This window comes from Alexandromys fortis, unplaced genomic scaffold (genome assembly GCF_014885135.2).
Source record: "Alexandromys fortis isolate MF-2015 unplaced genomic scaffold, M_Fortis_MF-2015_v1.1 scaffold_115, whole genome shotgun sequence".
Classification (NCBI taxonomy): Eukaryota; Metazoa; Chordata; class Mammalia; order Rodentia; family Cricetidae; genus Alexandromys; species Alexandromys fortis.
In genome coordinates, this window is record NW_026067989.1 from 1,339,394 (window position 1) to 1,362,252 (window position 22,859).

The 22,859-nt window shown below is 44.4% G+C and overlaps 1 protein-coding gene across 5 annotated transcripts in view; it reads right to left on the minus strand.

Moving 5' to 3' along the window:
* Rrbp1 (ribosome binding protein 1) overlaps nucleotides 1–22,750 on the minus strand; it is a 63,944-nt gene extending 41,194 nt beyond the window's left edge. For 2 of the 5 annotated variants that reach the window (XM_050159591.1, XM_050159590.1), the window contains exons 1-2: nucleotides 22,453–22,600; nucleotides 4,263–4,712 (exon numbers count right to left, since the gene is read on the minus strand). Coding sequence is in view for 1 of the 5 variants with exons in the window: in XM_050159585.1 (XP_050015542.1) it covers nucleotides 22,453–22,735 (283 nt within the window). In the remaining 4 variants the exon portion in view is untranslated. Of the gene's footprint in view, nucleotides 1–4,262; nucleotides 4,713–22,452 lie in introns of those variants that run through there. The other 3 variants (XM_050159585.1, XM_050159582.1, XM_050159584.1) reach the window with 3 other exon arrangements.
* Nucleotides 22,751–22,859: the final 109 nt, after the last annotated feature.

Genomic DNA, 22,859 nt, shown 5'->3' on the forward strand with positions numbered 1-22,859 from the left:
ATTTTTCATGTTGGGCCAAAATTTTTATTTTTTGTATTTTTCTTCAATATAAAATTGGCTGGTTTTAGTTAAACAAACAAACCCACAAAAAGCCCAGTCAACCCCAACACATCTGCAGGCTTTCCCGGAAGGCCCCCGGCACACCATAATCTGCTTTGTTGCCAGTGCCCTAAGCAAAGCCCCTAGGGTCACAGACAAACACCTTGGTACTGCAATCCTGAAAAGTAATCAAGAACTTGGTTCAGGACAACACCCTTTCTGTAGCAATGCCCGGGTCAGTCACAGAGCCTACAATTTCCATATTGGGAAACAGAAAGCAAGTCTTGGGAAGCCCATGGGATTCTAGGATTGGAATTTCACATCTGCAGACTTCACAGAAGGGAGCAGTGTCACTAGGCTCTTTGTCAGACAACATACCCCAAATCAAGAGGCTGAAGCATACCATTCTTGTTGCTTACAGACCAAAGTCCAAAGGATCAGAGGCAACTGGGCTCACCCCTTCCTGGCTGATAGCCCCGGCTCAGTTCCACTTCACTAAGTTTTTAACTCATGTCAATGCTATCATCAGTTCCCAGTCCCCTGGGCTAGAGAGGAGAAGTAGTCTACTCCCTCTGAAGAGGATCAGCAAAGAACAAACAAGCAGAACTCCAGTGTGGATGAGAAAGACTAGGAGGGAGGGAGGATAAGAGGGAAAGGTGGGGAAGGTGAGGACACTGTGTCCAGGCTCTCTAAAAACCAGCTGCTTGGGCAGGGAGATTTATGTGCCTCTTCAGAGACATTAGGGCATTTTAAAGAAGGGACATCGTTTAAACACCTCAGCATCACATTTTAGGACACTCGGTCTCTTCACAGCACAAACCCTTTCTCTGCCTCATTCTGAGGAGGCCCTTGAGGAAGAACTGGACTGCTCACAACAACTGTCACTTCAGGATGTGTAGAACCAAGGCCCAACACTCCATTCCTGCTATTGCTTCTGGGGGGGGGGGGGAGAAGCAGAGGCCAACCCACACAAGCCTTCGAAGCCTGGGCAAGGCAGCATTCATATTACAAATGGATTCTGATTTCTAGCTATGGACCACTAGTGACATTTGATCCAAAGCCAAGGCCAAGTGCTCTCACAAGTGGTAGTCAAGGAAGGCTGTTAAATAAAGTCTTTCCAGGAATACACTCCTAGGTTAGGTGTAGAAATAAAAACCTCGCACCTGCCCACTCCTGGCTCCATTCTGTGTTCAGGAAGGCAGGGACAAAGTGTGTGATATGGCTGATCACCCCTTCCCGGGGTAGGGATCTCCAACCGAAGCTCCTCCAGGGCCTCACAAACTCTACCAACAGAGACATGCTCAGGTACAAATTACAGTGCAATCAGATGTCTAGTCAGATGACAGAAGTTCTCCAGAGCAAGACCTACAGTAAGCCTGGTTCAGCCTGACCACAGTTCTATAAACACCAAGTGGTCTCCAGACAACTATGCACTCAAGGGATGGCCTCTCGTAGAGTTGCAGTTGGCACTGGTCACCATCCCCTGACACAGTGAAGGGCCATCAACAAAGCAGGGCCTGTTCACAGCTGAGGACTGTGGAGTTCTGTGCAGCTTCGTGCCTTCCAACTGCTCAGCTTAGACAGAAAAGCCAAGGTTGGAAAATCAACCTTTAATCTGACTCCACATAAGCAAACAAGACACACAAAATACATTCTCTGTAGGGAGTTCAGAATCAAGGCACACAAACTTGAGTGAATATTTTTCACATACACAAAGTATGTTTATAACAGCATAAATGTGTCTTCCCAGCTTTTGCAGAACCAGCTGCTTTAAAAAGAAATTACATCGCTACCATTAATTCCTGAGGTAGAATTTTTTATTTATTTATTTATTTATTTATTTATTTATTATGTATACAATATCCTGTCTGTGTGTATATCTGCAGGCCAGAAGAGGGCACCAGACCCCATTACAGATGGTTGTGAGCCACCATGTGGTTGCTGGGAACTGAACTCAGGACCTTGGGAAGAACAGGCAATGCTCTTAACCACTGAGCCATCTCTCCAGCCCGTAGAATTTTTTTAAATGAAAGCTTTCACAGGAAAATGAAAAGCCCAGTCTTTAGCCATACACTGAAACATTTAAAGCTAAGGCAGTATCTCTGCAAGCAGCAAAGAAATGGAAACAAGAAAACAGAAAAATCACCTCTGCTTTCAAAGTGAGCTTACCTCAAGATGAACGACAATTGTAAGCTGAAATACACCCCTCCCCCCAAGTCAGCAAAGAGAATTTAGGTGGGGACACAAACACATCTTGGAGACTTGACTCACAGACTAATAAAAGCAGAAGGGTCTCTCTCCTATGCTTGCAGGAGCCTCTATGCTTGCAGCATGCTCACCGTTCTAAGACTGCAGAGTGCATCTCTTCAAAGGCTTTTTTTCCCCTGGGCTGTGCCTACATGGGCTAAGGTCTGGGCCAGATGTGTGTCCACCTGTACTTTATATTATCTCACCACAGGAATCTCTACTGTCATTTCCAGAAACTTCTGTGAAATTGATATTTTCCACACCTACTACTGCTAAAGTACTCAGTGAAAGACTAGCTAATGAAGCTAATGAGGGAAGGAAATCAAGGCCAATACGGAATTCACTACCATCTTTAAATCCCAGGAGAATGCTGCTTCTTCTGGTCTTAGGATTTGGGGACCAAAAGGAAATGGGAGCTCTCAACTCTTCAAATATGGACCATATCTACTAACTCAACTAGCACGATAAAGCCAGTTCAGTCCAATTCCGGGCTTGAGATCTAGATCAGTTTTAGGAAATGTCCCTCAACAAGAACCTGAAGTCTGTCTTATCACACCCAGTGGACAGCTGGTGTTCAGAGACGCCGTCTTGTAGAGGATGAACAAAGATAACAAGCCTACAGACCTAGTCCTGAGCCAAGGAATATAGATCTGACAGAAAGATACCAAACAGCAAGAAAATCAAAGGCAGCAATAGCTATAAGTATATCCAGATAGGCATCTCCTAATATTTTAAAATAAAGATTGAGTACCCCAAACCCAAAAATCTGAAATTCACATAATTCTTAAAGCCAGGGAACAAGAGATGGTGCTACATGCGGAAAATTCTCCATCAAACCTTATGTGATGGTCTCAGTCAAAACACAGGAACAGACCAGGTATGGGAACACATCCCTATAATCCCAGGGGCACTCAGGAGACCCATGTGGGAGAATTCTGAGTTCAGCGTAAGCCTGAGCTACAGAACATGACCAAATATCAAAAAAAAAAAGAAAAATTAAATCAGATACATTAAAAATATATAAAGCTGGGTGCTAGAGATGGTTCAATGGTTAAACCTGGGAGCTGGAGAGCTGACTCAGTGTCATTGCTTACTGCTCTTACAGATTTGGTTCTCAGCACACGTGTGTACCTGGCAACTCAAAACTCTAACTCCAGTTTTAGGGTATCTGACACTCTCCATGAGCTCCTGAGTGCCCATGGTACTTGTGAACTCATACAGGGATACAAACACACACACATAAAACTAATAAATTTATTTTTTAAAAATATCTTAAAATACGTAAACTTACTTGAGTACATAATGTACACAGGAAACATAAATGAAGCTAGCGTTGAGATTTGGGTTCATCCCTAAAATATCCACAGATAGATACCAAAGAGAAAAACAAAAACAAAAGCCCAAATCTGAAACACTTTTAGTCTTAGCATTTTGGAAAAGGGACAGTAAACTTGTATTATGATAGCTCAGATATACAGAGGTTTGAGAAGTATGATTATTTCCCAACCACATACACATGACATACAGGTATGTCAAATACTAACATTGTGCACACTAACTTCAGATACTGTGTGTGTGTGTGTGTATGTGTGTGTGTATCTGCACGCACGTGCGTGTGCCCAATGCTGTAACTGCTATGTAAAGGTATTATTCTGGGTGACACATCTGGCAATTTTTAACTAACCTTCATTTTGAAATTCATACAGATAAGAATAGCTCTGGCTCATTCATTTTAACTCCTATGACATGCTAACAGCCACTCTTTACATGCTCATGTTTTAAACTCTATGCTACTCACATGGAACTGGAGCGATGTGTTTACCAGAGTCTTACAGGGCCTATTTCATGCTCCTGACTCTTGACATTTGAAGTCAGTTCCTAGAAGTAACCACTGTGACAAACTCGCTGTTCAGTTCCTTTCTTCTACAGACTGGAGTACAAGAACTGCAGAGAGAGCTCAGAGGTAGCACACTCACCTGCAGGAAGCCCTAGATGCACTCACTGGGCAACTTCAGTCACGCTTTTTGCAAAGAGGTAGGTTCCTTCATTGGGCTTCCTTTGGTGGATGACAGACAAGAGTCACACTGGCTTTATCACCAGCACCACACCCTGTTGGGCCTCCCCCTTCTTTCTGATGGGTTCTATACTGTACTCCACTGAGGAATTACTCAAGTACTGTATCAATTTCAGGTTTTTTAGCTTATCACCATTCCCTTCAGAATTTCTACAGAGCTTTTAATTTGAATCATGCTGAAGTTCCAGATAATCACAAGAAGAACTGGCACTGACTACAGGGCTCCTATGCAACAGCACTACACTGACATCAGCGTTCACTTGAAGCCTTTAGAAATTCTCATGAGTCTTCTCCGTGAAGGACTTCCATGTATCTTTGTGATGTTCTCAAGATTATTGCTTTTTGTAAAGTCCTAGAGAAAAAGCATATATTGTGAATTATTTTTTCTATTCTCTCAGCTACATACAGCCAGTAAAGCCATGATGTTTATATATGTATCATTCATTTAGCTTTTATTATGCTAAACCCTTGTCCAACTGGAGTTTACAGATTTGCTTTGATTTTCTTGGCAAAAAACTATCTATGCAGAAAAAAGAAAGCCCTGTTTTTTGCTCTCTGGGCTACATTACCTCATTTCTAAGCCGAACTGGTAGCAGGAGTCTCCTTGCCGGGTCCCTGCGTCCCCACAGCTCAGGTTAAATTATCACATAGCTCACCGACGCACATTTTTGGTGAAACACTTTCCTCAGGCTATGTAGTGTATCCTATCCTCTCAGTTACTGTTAACAAAATGAGCACTAAATTTGAGCAACTGTTTTTTACATCATCTGACATTTTCTCCTTTAATGTGAAATATACTGAATTATAATACAGTAGCTCCCTTTTATCTACTAGGGCTAAATCTCAAGATTCCAAGGGAATCCTGACATAGTACTGGAGCCTATGTGTATACACTATACACATACATACCCTTATATACATACCTATGAGAAAGTTTAGTTTGTATACTAGACACAGTAAAAGGCAAAACAACAACAATCAAATAAAACAATTATAATTAATACCACTGGCAGAATCACTACTCTTGTATTTAAGGGCCATAATTAAATAAAGATTAGTCATATAATTCTACAACAGTCCATCTGATAATCTAGACTAATGGGTAGGTAGTATATATGATGTGCATGCACTGAATAACAGGACAATTCATGTCCTGGGATGACATTCAATAGTGTAAGAACAACATAAAATGTGAAAGTGATTCATTATTTCTGGAATTTTCCATTTAATATTTTTAGACCATGGTTAACTGGGTAACAGAAATATTTGACAGAAATTCTTTTTAAATAACATCTCTAGATTTGATCTGTCCATGTATTTTTTTTTCTTTTGGTGGCCTTTGTCTTCAAAGTGAGAGAAATCAGGTCATCCTCACTGTTCTCACCCTGGCGGCAGAACCACTAGAGTCTCATCGAATGGGCTTAGGATCAGCCCTTTACTCCGGTTCATTGGGACAGTTTGTGCAGGTTTAGAAGACCATAGGATGAGATCAACTGCCAAGGAGGAAGCCTTAGATCTCACCTTTGAGAGAGAAGGTAATAAGCGCACTGACTTAATTAACCACTGACGATGACTGTATATCCAACTTCTGGGTTGGTGATCCAATTAATTCTCATTATTCCCTTCATCTTCCATTGGTTTACATTGTTTTAGCAACTTCTTGACATGAATGTATATTATTTTTTGATCCTCTTCTGGTAGCAAATATTTAAGGCAATACATTTCTTCTAAATACTCATATAGCTTCATCTTAAAGCTATAATGAATTTTTCCATTAGAGCTCAATCTCCAAATCCCCATGTATTTTTTCTTTGACTTGTGGTGTGGCAATGTATTTAACTTTCCTAACATACAGAAAGATTTAAATTATCAGAGCTAAATTCTAATTTTAACTGCTGTACACTTCCACAATTTTAACTGATCTAAAACTCAATCACTCTCTCTGTTGCCATTTTGTCTAATCCAACAGTTATTGAGAGCTCTCAATATAGGCTCACACACTTTTCAGTTGCTTCTTGGAATCTATCAATTTGTCTTTTATTTGAGACCATCTTGTTAGAATATAAAATCACAAGTAATAGATCTTCCTGGTTAAGTACCTGCTATTTCTCTTCCCATTTGAGAATGATCCTCTTCGATATAGTAATTTTTTTTTCATTAAGTTCTAGTTTGTTCAATTATTTTCAAAGCTTCTCTAACTCTTGTGGGATTAGTATTAGACTGGCATTTTTTTTCTTTTTCAACCTTCCTGTGTTCATGTTTTAAGTGTTACTCTTAAAAACAGCATATGGCGGGATTTTATTTTAATCCCAGTGGCAATTTGTTTTAGGTTTAGTCCACCAACATGTAACGGTGATTTCTGAACGATGCACTCGTCCGTGCTCTTTATGTTGTGGTACCTATTAACAACAGTGGCTTTTTGCTTACACCCTCATCCCTTTTGCAGTGTTTGACTATTCAAGCACCATTCTTTCTTGTTTTATAACTTGGGTGTTAAACATTATACTTCTTTTAAAATGAGTTCCCTTTAATATTTGTTGAGACAGGGTCTCACTATGTATCCCTGGCTGGCCTGAAACTCTCTAGGCAGACCAAGCTGGCTCTGCCCCCCGAGTGCCGGGATAAAAAGGAGGGACACACTAGCATGCTCAGCTCCTTTAAAATTTTTAGCTGTGATGTTCACCCACATTTTCCTACATATTCAACACAGTTTCACTCCTCCACCCCCTGCTCCAACAGGAGAACCTAAAAGGCCTTAAGTCTGTTGCCGTCCACCCAGCAGGAGCCCTGCACCACCTCTCTAGTCACTGCTGCCCTGACAGACAGCTAACGCTCATTTAACCACTCAGAAGTGTGTCATTTGTTCATCATTGCTTCTTATATTTCATCCCACTAGGATCTTGCCAAAAACTCCGTCGGTCAATTCTCTGGACAAGTACAGCTTCCTACTCGGCTTTTATGGCCCTCCATCCCTGGAAGACCTTTGGTTCACCTTCAGTCTTCATGAGTGAGTGACTGCACAGAACCCATACAAAGGCTCTCTTTCCCCACTTCAAAGATCCGATTCTACCTCCTAGCTTTTCTTTGGTGCAAAGGTTACTACGAAAACAGGCTACCAACCTACTGCAACCTTTGACCTCTCACCATCTTCCACATGTGTGTGTGGTGTGTACACGTGTGTGAATGTCAGGTGTGAACAAACATATTTACATGTATAGAGAGGCCCCAAGTTGACTTATGTGTCATTCTTGAGTACTTTGTTGAAGCAGGGTCTCTCAGTTGAACCTAGAGCTTACTGATGGGCTAGTCTTACTAGCCAGCTTGCTCAGAGATCCTGCCTCTGCTTCCCAAATGTTGGGGTTACAGGTGGACCTTTATATGAGGGTCTGAACACAGGAACTTGTGCTCTCCCCAGCCCTTCTTATCACATTCAAGTTCTATTTTCAGAGTTCTGAGGAGTTCACAAAATACATATGTGTATTTAATCTTATTTAGGTTTACTGTGTTTTCCAAGTTTGAGGAGTCATCATATTGACATCAATTCTAGAAAACTCATCATCACTGAATTCCTTTGACAACTGTCTTGTTCCTCGTGTTCCTTCAAGGTATCACCTCTAATTAGACCTTAATAATTCTCTTGTGCAGCCATTAGGGCAGACTTCAGACCTAAGGTCCACTCACCACTCTCTCTTAGGCTGGATCCAAACAGCTCCTTAATGAAGTCTTCGAGTTGTTCTGTCCTTCTCAAGTCTGCCCACTTCTTTCACGGCACGTCTTAACCTCTGCTAGCTTTCCTGCCTTCTGCTCCACCTTCACTAGTCACCTCCGATTGCATTTCTGTTGGGCTTTATTGGTGGCAGCTCTTTAGGGACTTCCCTAAAATCACTTGATCTTTGCTTCAACCAGGCCTTGGAGGGAGTCACCAGCCGTGGGCTGATTGTTACTTGTGGCAGGGACTTCTGATGGAAAAATTTCAGCTTTTGACCCAACAGTTTGGCTGTCCTGTCATCTCTTCTTCCTACTAACTAGGAAACTGCCTGTCCTTTCGTGGAGGGTGCAGCCCTTCAAAAGTTCAGGACACACTGGGTGTTAGTCCCCACTTCCTATCTCAAATCCCTGTTCCATCTGAACACTGAAGCCGAAGATGACATCAGCTGCCCAAACCCCACCCGACAGTATCCCAAAGTCGGCTCAGGTGGGCCTCTGTCACTCCCCTCACTTTCCCCTGACAACCTCTTTGCTATCTTTGAAGCACAAGGCTTATCAACATTTAAGTACTATTTCCAAAGAAGCATCAGAACCTCTCATCTAAAAATGTAAGCAATGTTGGTTTTTTTAAAAACAGAGTAACTGAAAAAAATGTAGCAACTAAAAGTAGAATTTTGAAATAACTTATTTCATGTATAAAAGTAACTTCCTACTTTAAAGAAACAATGGCATTCATTTTAAAGAGTTGAGACACTAAAAATAGAAATATATTCTATTATAAGCCTTGCTTAATCATCAGCCATTTCGGATTCAATTTCTATGCCTGAGGAAAAAAATAGAGAATTAACAAGCTTTTGTTTCCTTTAAAAAAAAAAAAAGTCGTTGAAAAAAGACCTAAATCCTGGGGGGGTTTCAAGAAGCTACCAGTTTCCACTTTATTAAAAAAGACAGGCCTATACGGCATGATAAAGGATCTGCAAAATAGACAATTGGTCCAAAAGTTTTCTTACTGTAATAGACATTCATCCCCAGAAAGCAGAGGCCAGTTGGCACGGCATCCGACCAAATATCAGTTCTCAGTAGGTATTGGCTGTGAAAGGACCACTAAATATTCTATGAGAGTGTTCGATAACCAGCACTCATATGAATAAATCCAAAGAGAAAAATACAGTTATCTGGACAGAGAAAAATGTTTTGCATGTTGCTGGAGAGATGTTTCTTGGTTCTTCCGTTTTATATTCTTGCAAATGGTCACTAAAGTTCTGTTGTCTGTCTGTTGCTGGCATGGGAAAGTGTGAATGAGTCACGTCTACTACTTTCCTAAGCAACTCTGCCTAATTCTAAGTGATAAGCCTTTAGTTTTTTTTTTTTTAACTTTCCTGTGTCTGTAAGCATATAAATCAGTTTGTTCCTTTTTTCCCCCAATCTTGACCCATCTTACTTTCTTTAGTTTTTGTGGAGTGGGACCTCTGATACAATGCTAAAGGGAAGGGCTGCCGACAGTCTTTCCTCGTGTCCAAGGGGACACTACAGATGCCTAGCTGTTTTACCCATAGTATGCATGGTAAGTTTTATCACATATTTTCTCTGTATCTGTTAAGATAATATCATTCTACTCTTGTAACCTGTCAGTATGGCAAATGGACATACACTTAATTTTCAACACCAAAGTTTGCATTCCTAGGACAAACATCACTTTGTCGTTACATGTACTGTTGGGTTTGGCTTTCATTCCTAGGTATGAGATGACTGGTGATTTCCTCCTCCTACTGTTTCTATGGAACAAGATTAGCTGAGAGCAGAATGAGTGGATACATACATCCAGTTCTTCCTCTCCTCTAAGTTTAAGAACTGGAATGTGCATTCTTTACATGCTTGGCAGGAATCCATTTCCTCATGATTACAGGAACATGCAGTTTTCTTTCTTCCCTAAGTTTAGTACTGATAAGTTTGATTTAAATGTATCAGGATTGTCACAAATTGCAAAAGTTTTGTCATGTTAATCTGTAAAAAACAAGCTATGTATCTTTTTCCTCCACTTTCTATTAAATATTTCTTTCTCAAGACAGGGTTTCTCTGTAGCTTTGGACCCTGTCCTGGAACTAGCTTTTGTAGACCAGGCTGGCCTCGAACTCACAGAAATCTGCCTGCCTCTGCCTCCCGAGTGCTGGGATTAAAGGTGTGCACCAACCACTGCCTGGCTGTATTGAAATTAAATTTTTTAAGACTGCCTAGCTACATATCCTAGAGTGGCCCAAGATCTTTCCTACCTCAGCCTTCAGAGTGCTCAGGCCAGAGCTGTATGCCAACATAGCTGACTGTTTTAGATAAGCACCAATGGTATTAATTTTTAAAAAACAGATTTAACATGAGCTTCTCATAAACGCCACTTGTCTTTTCAGTGTCTGCCATCTGCAGTGAGGTCCCAATCCATAAACTTCATGTTGCTTACTTGTTCCCTGTTCACAGTTTTGCCTGAGAGCTGCCAATCCGGCTTGGCTGCTGCTCCTTGTTTTCTGTCTCCTTTGTTTTTCCTTCCACTACTTCATGACCGAGTTGGGCTAACTATGACTTTTATCAGGTTAAAGAAATTTCTTTTATCCTAGTTAGCATAAACTGCATCGAGATAGATGCTTTGCTCAATAATTTCCTTCTTCCCCTTTTGAATGTGTTTAAAGTTATTAATGTGTCAGAAATGTTTCAGCTACACACTATAAATTTAATATGTACCATTTTCTTTATTGCTGTCAAAACATTTTATATTTCCCTACTTTATGACTTATAAACATTAGAGGTACTTTTAAATTTCTAAATACATGATGATTTTTCTATTTTTTTATTCATATTTCTAATTTACTTGGAGTGACACTTGGGTTTCAATCAGTATTCTGTCTAACATTAGTGTCCCACCTGTCCTGGACTGTTTTTTTGCCCTTGACACAGCCATCTGAATACTATGAAGTGTGTTAGGTGGCTGTGGGGTTTTTTACAGTCACATATAGACCAAATCTTTTATTTACTGTTTTGTCTAAAGCTGTTCATTAGTTATATGATCACTAAAATTTCTCTATTGTGGCTATAAATTAGGCCATTTCCTAAAACTTCTGACCATTTTACTTTATATATTGAGATTATGTTAACTCAGAAAGTTAAAATGGGGCCAGAGAAAGGACTCAGCATGTAAAGGATTTGTTGTGCAAGCCTGACTGGTACCTAAGTTTGATTCCTAGAACCCACAGCAGGAGGAGAGAACTGACTCCCACAAGTTGTCCTCTGACCGTGTACACACACACACACACACACACACACACACACTTTTTTAAGCTAAAAATGCTTAAATTGTTTAATTCACCTCCCTCTACAACGCTTTCACACTTGATCTCAGCCAAAACGCTGCTAAGCAATCACGATGTGCTTTTTTTCTGCCTTAAAGTCTATTCTCAAAATACTGACACAACATCAGTTTTCTTTCCGCTCTCTGTGTAACACCCCTGGCTGTCCTGGAACTTGCTCAAACCAGGTTGGCCTTGAACACACAGAAATCCGCCTGCCTCTTCTTCCCAAGTGCTGGGACCAAAGGTGTGCACCACCACTGCCCACCTCTTTCTGCTTTTAAGATGAGAGCTTTTCTATATAGCCCAGGCTGCCCTAGGCCAGCATACAGCACCAGCACATGTAAACTGGCTTTCTCCATCCATTCTACCTATGACAGTACAACAGCTGTATTTTTAGAATGCAGCATGAGCAGTGTCTTTGGCTTTTACTGGAGTATTTAGGTAATTGGCATTTAATATGAATGCGAATGCACTGGGTTTAAACCTGTGTTTTCTCTAACATTAGTCTCCCATCTGTCCTGGGCTGCTTTTTGTCTTTATCCTTGATTACTTTTGAATGTTTTGTTTCCCCTTCTAGTATTAAAGAACTAACCCACTCTTTAATTCTTTAGCAGTAACCTTTGGCGGCGGGGGGGGGGGGGGGGGGGGGGGGGTGTCAATATTCAGTGATCATAAAAGTTAAACAAAATTTTTATTCTGTCCCACTAATTCCTTCACTCTCCCTAGATATTGTTTTTATGCGTTTGCTCTTACAGTTTTTCAGTCTCATCAACATATGGCATTATTAAAAAATTATCCAAATATTAAGCACCTTCTTCACTTTTCACTCTTCTCCTCCTGGCCTTACTTTTCTTCCAGGAACACCCTAGAGTTTCCTGATGATCTGCTACTAAAAATTTGCTTCTGCCTTAAAATAGTCCTTCCCCCAGCCCCACAGGGACTGGAGAGATGGCTCAGTGGTTAAGAGCACTGGCTGCTCTTCCAGAGGACCTGGGTTCAATTCCCAGCACCCAGATAGCAGCTCACTAAAGTCTGTAACTGTAGTTTGAGGGGATTCAACACCCTACCATCACACAGACATAAATGTAGGCAAAACACCAATCCACATAAAATAAAAATAAAGTAAAATAAAAATATATAAAACAGTTTCTCCCACTGCTGAATTCTTCTCTAGATACATCATGAATTATCTCCATGTAGATTTACTTTTATTCTGTTTGTGTTGTTGGGATCTTTAAAAAGATGGGTATCTCACCTATTATGTAAGATTTTCAGCTACTATCTCTTCGAACACTGGTTCTTTCTCCCCCCTCTGGAACTATAACTCGACACACGTCTCAGTTTGTTCCCCTTGGTTCTCCACTGCTCCCACAAAGCACCTGTCTTCATAGTGAATTGTGCATCCTTTCTTCTGCTCTACCTTACATTCCAGTTCTGATCAGTCCCGTCTAACCTACTACTGGACCCACCTGTTGTGTTTTTATTACAATTATTGGACTATTTATCCCTCTAAGTTGTACTTAGTCCCTTTCAAATGTGCTAGATCACTGTACAGTTTCTATCACTTGTAGATATTTTAAACCCTTTCTATTACTTTCAGCTCAGCAGGCGGTGGTGTTTAAACCGGGTCAACAACTCTACCTCATGCTCACAGAGCTGTTCTTCATCCACAGCACTTTGCAACCTTTGTGTTTATTTTTTGTGTTTCATAACCATCCACTGTCCATGTTCCTGTTATAATCATGCCTTGGGGATTCTCCAAGTCCAGGAAATAGGTGCAGTCCTTCAAATAGTCAAGGACTAGCCCAGGAGCACTGTTCAGTCACCTCCCAAGCACAGAATCTTAAACTTCCTAGCATGTCCTATGACCTTCACGAGGGACAACTTGTGACGCCCACATTCAGGCTGTGTTCCCCCTACCCTAGTAGTTCTACAGTAGGAAAAATGTTCTGTTTTTTTGTTTGTTTTGGTTTCTTTTCCACGGAACTGAGTCTGGAATCCAAGGCCTCCTCAATGCTAAGCAGGAACCAACCATTAAACTACACTCCAGCCACAGAAGTGTTTAATGCCCCTGTCTTCCCCTGGAGGTTCCATTGCCCTTGGTGATACCAGCTCTTAAAGGATCACTTTCTAGCATGTTGCCCACACAGACCTCTACCCTTTGACCCTGGAAATACTACAGTTTGTTCAGTTTGCTAAAAGCTCTACAGGGCTATGTTTGACTTCCTTGGAATCTTCTGAGCTATCCTATGCTTTTCCAAAGGCATTTTTACATCTTTTATTTAGAGTCTATCCAAATCAGAAGACTGATCAAGACAACCTCTATTGCCAAAAACCCAGTGCCCCTGCCATGACATCTGCCGCTGCTGCCACTCTCAGCTAAGCCAATCCCAGCTCACTGCATCTTAGGTTTAAAGAAAGACTACTGCTACATGACAAGAAGGCCAGCTGGGCCAGGGAAAGCACATCCCAGTCCACAGCTTTACTTCTGGAGGGTTCAATAACCCCCGACAGTCACTGGACTTACCATTACCACCATGTAAGCATGGCTAACCTCACCTTCTTACCAGAAATGTGGGTTCAGTGTAGAGTGATTTATGTAGGACAATCAGATAACTTTTACTACCGTATATTGTTACAATTCTTAAACTTCATTTGTTTTTCTTCTTAATTTCGCAGTGCCTACCTAATTTGTAAATTCAAGATTATCCTAAGTATTTAAAGGCAAAACAAAGTATATATTGAGGGTTTGGCTACCTGCAGTTTTAGGCATCTAGTGGGGATCTAGGGAAGTACCCCTCACAGATAGGGAAGCACTGTATTCCACAGCAGGTTAGGAGGTAGAGGAATAGGAAATCCTGGAGGGATATCCCCCTAGCACCAACTCGTGGAGGCAGACCAGTATCCTAACTAGAAATGTCTATAACTTCATTTTTATAAAATCCACAGGTAGAAGGCTCATCCAGGAAGGACTGCTCAGCTTCTGCCTTCACTGCCCACTGCTTTCCCGCTTGGCTTTGCTGCGAAGAACGTCAGTGGTCTGGCCCTCACTCCACAGCCCGCCCTGACCAACAAATCCTACTGGCCCGACAGTCCCACCCCCAATAACACAGACCTTCTTCTAGCATGTGGGAATTAACTCTTTTTATTATCAATGTGATTCAAACTTCACTTTAGCTTTTTTTTAAGTCAGCCATTTTATAATACACCCCAAGCTCTCAAATACTGTGGTGAGAGTATAAATTACTACAAGCACTTTGAAAGAAAAGCCTGGCACTTTTCTCTATAGCTGAGCATATGCCTCTTTATAGCCTACAATTCCAGATTTAGATAGCAGACCCAATAGAAATATGTGTGCATGCTAACCAAAAGTCAGGGCGAGACCAATTATGCCAGGGTTATTTATCCACAACAGCTCCTCCCTGGAAGCTAGCCAGATACTGTGTTACAGTCACACACTGGAAGATACAAGAGCAAATAAGCGGACCACAGCTATCTCAACCACATGGATGAATCTTACATACACACCAAGGGAATGACAAATGAGCATATGTCACGTGATCCACTTCCATTATGTTCAGACACCAGCAAAGAGATTGTGATGTTATGAACAGGAAAGCAGGTATCCTTGAAGAAGGCAATAAAGGGACACAGGAATACAAAAAGAACGAGTTAAACAAGGGTGTGCAGTTTAAATAAGTGTATTTTACCAGGACTCAAGTATACACATTCATTTCGGTAAAGAATTAAAAATACGCACAACTTGCATCCTGAAGAACGGGGGCACCCTTTAAGGATTGTCATACAGTGTACCCTCACCTTCCAGCTCTAACAAGCATATAGGACATTGTTCTCTCCAGAGAGAAATTAATGGGACCTCAGTCAAGGAGGGTGTCCCCTTCCCAAAGTGGCCAGGGCTTCTCATTAGCATTGTTAATATTCTGTTCTCTTCCTGTCTTTAAAAATGGAAATAGTAGCCAGGTGGTGGTGGTACATGCCTTTAATCCCAGTACTCAGGAGGCAGAGGCTGGCGGATCTCTGTGAGTTCGAGGCCAGCCTGGTCTACTAGAGCTAGTTCCAGGACAGGCCCCAAAGCTACAGAGAAACCTTGTCTTGAGGGAGAAAAAAGGAAATAGTACAAAAGGTGGCCCTAGATCATCCAACTTACCTGGGAAGTCACTTATAATGATGAGGAGTAGCTGGGCTTCAAAGGGACACATCTTTGAGAAGTCCCTCGGCACGCCACTAATAAGACTTTTCATTAAGGGTTTTAATAATTCATTTACTCTTCGTCTCCTTCCTTTTCTCAATCACTGTGATTACTATGAAGTGACTTTCTAACTACAAACGAACATTAACTACAGGAAATAATATAGCCAACAGAAATAAACCTATGTCTAATTCCTATCCAGGAACAGTCTTCATGGAAAACAAGGTTGGCTTTAACACAGATGAACTGTATTATATGAGAAGTTCTAGAAACATACTGCCTGGGTATGGACAAGGGTCTTTCGCCCTTCTACACAAGATAACTCATTCCCATGTTCTCACTCACCACAAAGGACAGGAACTCCAGACACACTTGCCAGTGCTTTGCCTACAGTAGAAAAGTAGAAGAGAAAGAAGGAAAGGGTCTGGACTCTGATCTTACCGAGCAGGCCACCTTGCCTCAGCCAAGTTTCCTTCACCTCAGCTAGCTTCCATGAAAAGTTCCTCAGAGGAGACACTGCCATGTGGGAAGCCAAAACCTCCTCTCACTCCTTAGCCTGACAAAAAGTCTGACCAAGAGAAAGGAAAACGCCACGCCAACCAACTACAAGACAGTAATTCTCCCCCCTGCCACCATGGCACACTTTTATTCTCCAAGCACAAAATTCAACTCATTTTAGAAAAAGCCACCACACTGTTCGAACCAAAAATAACATTTGGTTTCCTAGACAGACTAGCTCCTCTGCAGGCCTGACCCAGGACCTTCTGTACCATGGGAAACGTGGGTGATCCCTGCTAATACTCCTCCTGGGACCAGAGCAGCAGTGAAGACACAAGCTCAGTCCAGAGTTGTGAAACTGTCCTGCAGAACCAAGAGTCCAGGACAGAGCCAGCATCCAAGCCCACGCCCCTGCCCCAAGGCTCCTTTACACCTCCGGCTTCACAGGCAGCAAAGGGCTGACCAGTGTGACAGTACCATTCAACGTTCTTGTCAATTTCTCAACTGGAGCTGGGCTGGAGGGAATCCAAAACTCACTCCCATTGGCTCTAGGATGTTTTGTGTTTCTATTTTATGCTCCAGCAATTCAGACTACTTTAAGTTAAATGATTATGGTCTTGCACTAGAAAAGCCTCTTCATTAGCCTAGTGAGCATGGACATCTGCTAGGTGCCATCACTGTTCTAGACCTAGGAAAAGGAATCAGATAATAACCGTGTGTTGACAGAGTTCATCCTCCGGTGGAGACAATGACAGGCAGGTCAAACATAGGACATATCAAGTGGCAGGAATGAGGAGAAAGCTATACACAGGTTGGACAGGATGGGAGGGTGTCTGCCACTTTAAATAAGATGATCAACAGATGTGAGGAAGGTGGAGGAGCAACCGTGTAATCTATCTGGGAAAAGCTCCCCCAGGTAGAAAGACACATGCCAAGCCCTACCGCAGACACAAGCCTGAGGACTAAAGAAGTGGCCAGTGTGGCTGAAGAAGTGGGAAAGAAAGAGGCAGGAGTAAGGCCCAAGATAACTGGAGCCCAGGAGACCACAGGCAAGACAGACCAAGAAACAGACAGAGTGGTGATGCCATCAACTGTAGCAATTATCTAGAGGGCAGGGGTGAAGTTACAGCTGGGAAACCACTTCAAAGACTAAATAAAACAGGCTAGAGGTGAAAGTGACCCAAGGACAGTGGAGCCAGCAGAGTTGGTGAGAAGGGCCGAACTTGGGCTCCACTTAGAAACTAGAGCTGATAGGATTTGCAAGGAGAGAGAACAAGGATCAGAGATAAACCAAGGCTCATGGCTTGAGAGATGTAACCTCCTAGTCAGCTCTCATTTTACAGGGAAGGTACACTGAAGCCCAAGAAAAAGCAGTTGTGCTCCCTGTTCCTGGGATTAGACCCCACTCAGCCCACAGGCCCTCAAGGACTTCCAGACACATGCCACACTTCAGGGCAGAGCTGCACAGAAGGCTCACAAATGGCAAGAAGCAAACCAAATTCTCACTTTTCTTGTAAAAACTTTAAAAACCTAAAATTTAATGAAAAAAAAAACCTTTATTTTCAAAAGGTTGGTTTTGTTGTTTAGTAACAAGGGATTGGCCAAATAGATGTCATTTTTGTTCTAAGAAATAAATGCACACAGGGCACTCACTGGCTTGGAGTCTGGAGACACTAACAAAGGCCTTGTTGGCTCCCAGCCTGTCTAGGCTTAAGGCACAGAATTAAAGGTTTGAATTCAGGAGGGTTGTTTAATCCAACTTCTGAGTCAGGTGATGCTCCTTGTCACTATAAATAAAGCTGATCAATTCCGGAACCATCTCAGTGGACCTTCTCACTGACCAGCCAGAAAATAACGACTTGCCCATCACTGTTGGTTTCTTTTGAACTTGTCAATCTACCGAGCACTGACATGAGTACAACCAAGAATTCAAAAAGTCTTCCCAAGTCCCAAAGAGCTTGCAAAGTCATACAGAGTATAATAGGCCCTGCAAGCAGTCTCTGTAGTGCTCAGGAAATAACTTCTATCAGCCAGAGAGAACTCCACATGCCGGAATGCAAGAGTGCTGGGGACCAGTCTAAACAACCAGGAAACACATCATTTATATAGCACCCTTTATAAAGTTGCTGTTCATTTCAAAAAGTTGAGAGATATGTATTACTAAAATTTAAAAGAAAAGCAGAAGGTGAGTCTGGTTTTAAACTTGGGTGTGTGCCTGCTTGTTTCAGGAGACTCATTCAGAATTCGCCTGCCTAAGAAAACAATCTCCTAGGAAGCCTCCGAGTTAATATTCTATAACGCTAAGCAGACTCCATCGCCCAGGCTTTCTCACTTAGAATTAAATATTTACTTTCCTTACAAGCTGCATACTTTCCATCTAATGCCTACTTATTTTTTCTGCATTTGGTACATTTGGCCATCTTCATGCTGTTAGTTTAGGTAAAAATGCCTGTCCCCCCTGCCCTATGCACTCCCTTCCCTCATATGCACATAGAATTGAGAATGGGCTTCTTTCTTTAAGATTTATTTTTATTTTATATATGATTGCCTGCATGTATGTATGTGAATCATGTACATGTCTGCTGTCTGTAGAGACTAGAAGTAGATGTCAGATCCCCTGGAGCTAGAGAAATGAGCAGTTATGATCCACAATGTTGGTGCTGTTAGGAACATCAAAAGCTCTCAACTCTCCAGCCCCCAAGACTAATGTTTCCCAAAGGTCACAATTTACTGAGCTGGGTGAGCAAACTGCTATCAGTCGTCTGTTCTGACAGACAAACGGAACATTTCACCTGGTTCAACATTATTATGTTTCCATGTGATCAGGAGGAACAGGGACTTGAACCTTTAGAAAACAGCTACCTTGGCCTGGTGCTGTCTGGTCAAACTTGCCAAGACGATGGGAATGACATAACTCTATAAGCAACTACTCAGCACTTGCAAATTGACTAAGAAATGTAATGTTAGAATGTTACTGCCCCTTAACTTACATCCTTTAAACTTACACAGCTGTAAGTGGCTCCAGCCATACATGATGGTACGGACAATGCTGTTGTGAACTACAGCATCATTACACAAATTCATGTGTCATGCATTTGTATGTACAGAGTTTGAAAGCCTAGAGCAAAGACTATTCATAAAGGAATGAAATGCCAAGTGCCTTTCTGGACTGACAAATTTTCAATGTCTCTACACCTTGCCACTGAAACTCATTTTAATCTTCTAGTTGTTCTGTATCCTCTCTTGGGTAATTACTGTCCCAGCAGGATAGAATTATGTGGTCCTGTTCAAAAGCAGAAATGATGTCACTTAGCAGCTGGCAACAGGAACAGGTCCCAAAGCCTTCTTATCCTCTGGGCTTCCAGGTTCTCATCTACTGAATGGGTGACACCCACACCTACCCTAAACATGGGTCTACATGATGCCTACAACCACAGCAGTGTGGTATCTGATTCTGAATTGCAAGCCTTTTAAAGTTGGATTCAGATACTTAAACCATGAGACGGTAGTCTCTCTCATCGGTATGAACTACGGACACCCTGGGCTTCAAAATTCTTAAGAGCCCCGATCTTGGCCTCTTCCAGGAGCCAGATAGCCCATGTTTATACTACTCAGTGGAAAGGGGCTTACAAGGCCTTCACCACTGCAGACGTGGGATGTATAAAGGAACAACCTGGGATGTATAAATGTCCCACAAGGGACATTTCCCCTTCTGGAAAAAAGATTTGGGCAAGCACTGTTGGCTCGATCTGTCTGTCATGTGTCTATCAGTTAAAGCCCTCGTGATAAAGGCACAAGCAAGGATCTGGGCTCCTGTGCTTTTAAAAGGTATCCCTGCTACACAATAATCCAATATTCCAATTAAATCATTTGCATGCAACCATTTAAACTGAGTTTGGTGCTCTATAATTATTGTAGCATGTAGAGTTAAGGCTCATTTCAGCAAAGAGCTTAATTGCTCAAATGTGACTCGATTCAGGATGTATTTAAAACTCTCCCATCAAGCCGGGTGTTGGGGTGCACACCTGTAATCTCTGCACTTAAGAGGTAGAGGCAAGAGGACCAGGAGTTCAAGGTCAGTCTAAGCTGACATGGCAATTGGGACTGAGACTCTGTTCTGAAAACTGTAAAAAAGGAAGGAGAGGAGGAAGGAGGGAGGAGGGAAGGATGAGAGGAAGAGGAAAGAGAAGAAAAGGAGAGGGCAGGCAAGAGGAAGAAAGAAGAATGTTTCCTATCAACAACAACAAAAAATCCATATATTACAATATCACTCTAACTCCTTAGACACGGTAGAAGGTCAGAGTTCAAGTCCTATACACGAAATCCAAGAGTTCTAACATGCCACGACTTCACACAAACTTGCTGATTCCAAACCTCAAGCTCCCTTCTTGCCTTCGTCCCCCAATCTTGGCCTTCTCCAGGACTCAACGCGCCCAGGAGCCCGACAATCCAAGCTTGCCCTGGCCTCTAAGTGGAAAACTGACTGAGAGGTCTGCCCTGACCTCTCCTGCACTCAAACAGAAGGGAAGTGGCATCTCAGGCCCTCAGAACAGGAAGCTGCTTCTCAAGAGAAACAGGCTGGCAGACCATAGTGGGCTGACCTTGCAAAGTTCACTAACACATTAAGACAGCTCTCAGGCAGGCAGCATGGATCACAGAAATTTCTCTGGGTGCAGGAAGTTAAGACAAACAAGAACAGTTGGGGAAAGGTAAGAAGTGGTGTGACCGGTGAGGGCATACTCGATTGTAAAAGGCCGTGTCCAGTGTATGGACTTCGGCCTACAACGTGAGACTGTACACAAGATTCCACTCAGGACCCCTCACCCCCACCAGAAGACCAACTTAGCAAACAGAATATGTGGGAGGCTCCAGGATCCTCCAAAGTTTCATTTCCTTGGTGTTTCCCAGTCCTGACCTCTGACCTCAGGAGTTATTACCAAACTGCTCTCTGTTTAGCACAAGGTCCCACACTTCCTGCCCAGTTCCCCAACCCCAGGGATGGAGTGGGTGGTACTATCTTCAGGCTAGAGATAAGGAAACCCAGGTTCAGAGGTTAGGAGACATGAGCCTCAGGTGGTCAAGAGGGGTGGAATCCAGGTGTGTGACTTCAGCAGCCCTGCGTGGTCCACAGAGTGAGCCAGGCACCACCTTGTTTCCCTCCGTCTCCCACGTCCCTCAACACACATCCCACAAGAACAGTCAATACCAGCTGGCTACTCCCTACGTGTGCTAGGTCTCAGTTTGAGGGACAAACAGGAACCTTGTTTATTCAGATGGGGAAATGGGAAACGTTTGAGCGAAAACACTTGGTTGACTACCGTCCACGAAGAGTGACACCAACAGAACTCCAGCTGGTGGCTTACAGTACGGGCAGGAGACCCTATAGCATCCCATACCGCTGGAAGCGCGGGCCGGCTGGCCTCTGCCCCGGGCACAGCCGGGAAGCCAGGCGGGCCGGGACAGACGGCGGGCCCAGTGCCAGCGCGCTTGGCCGGCCTGGCCGGAGGTGTCTGCTTCCGCTCGGGCCTGGCACCACGGGTCCATTCATCGTGGCCGCGGGAGGGAGAGGCCAGGCAGGACCCCGGGTGGCCCCAACTCCGGCGGGGTCCGGCACCCTCGCGCCGGGCTCCGCGCGGCCCCGCCGGGAAACGGTGCTACGGCCCCGCCGCCAGGGGGAGCAGGGAACCTCATCCCGCACTCCGGGAAGTTGCTAAGGCCAGTCCCGGACTGCACCCGAGGCGAACCCCATGGCCCCCGCCCGCCCCGTCGGGGCCGCCGACGTGTCCGGTGGCCGCGGCCCGCAGCACTGGGCTCTGGGCCCCACGTCGCCCATCGGGTCTCAGCCCTCGTCCCAGGCCGGCCCACCGCCTTCCGCCCCCCCAACCCCCTCCGGCCCGGACTCCGGCCCGGCAACGTCATCCGGTGGCTTCCCGAAACTTAACCCCTTCCTTCGCCAGCTGTGCGCCGCCCCGCCCCGCCGCCAACTTTCTTAGCCCAACTTCGCAGCGCGCGGGCCGGCCCGACGGCCGGGCCAGGAGGGAGGGGTCGCCACGTCGCGCCGCGGGGCCACCGCAGCTCCCAGCCGGCCGACCGGCCAGGGGGTCTAACCCGAGGGGCGCGCTCGGCCGACGCCCCTGCACGGGCTCGGCCTGGCACACGCAGCTCCGTCCCACCCGAGGGGCCGCGGCCACCGCCAGGGCGGGCGGGCCGGCGCCGCCGGGGGAGGGGCCGCCAAGGAGACGTGTCACTCGCGGCGCGGCGCGACCGGCCCGGCGCACCGACGGCCCGGCCCGCGCGCCTCCACCGCCGCCGCGGCTGCAGGGCCCGGCCAAGTTTCTTACCTGCAGCGGGAGACGCGAGAGGGAGAGCGAGAGGGCAAGAGCAGCCGCCGCCGCCGCCGCGGAACCGCGAGAGAGGAGCCGGCCGAGCCTCCGCCGAGAAGCCACCCCTGAGCAGCTGCACACACCGCGACCCCGGCGCCGTCCGCCCCGTCCGCCGTCCGCTCCGGCCGCTCGCTGGCTGCGTGCGCGCGTGTGGAGTCGTGGCACTTTCTGCCTCGGAGCTGGCGAACGGCCCCCTCCGCCGGGATCGCCGCCTCCTGCCTTCCCCACCCGGACCAGCCATTCATCGAGCCGCCTCTTCCCATTGGTCCACTAGCCGCCACTCTAACGGCAGCTGTCCAATCGAGTCGCAGACTGCCGCTCAGCGGCGGCGGCCATTGGGTAAAAGGGAGGGCCTACGTCTCAGC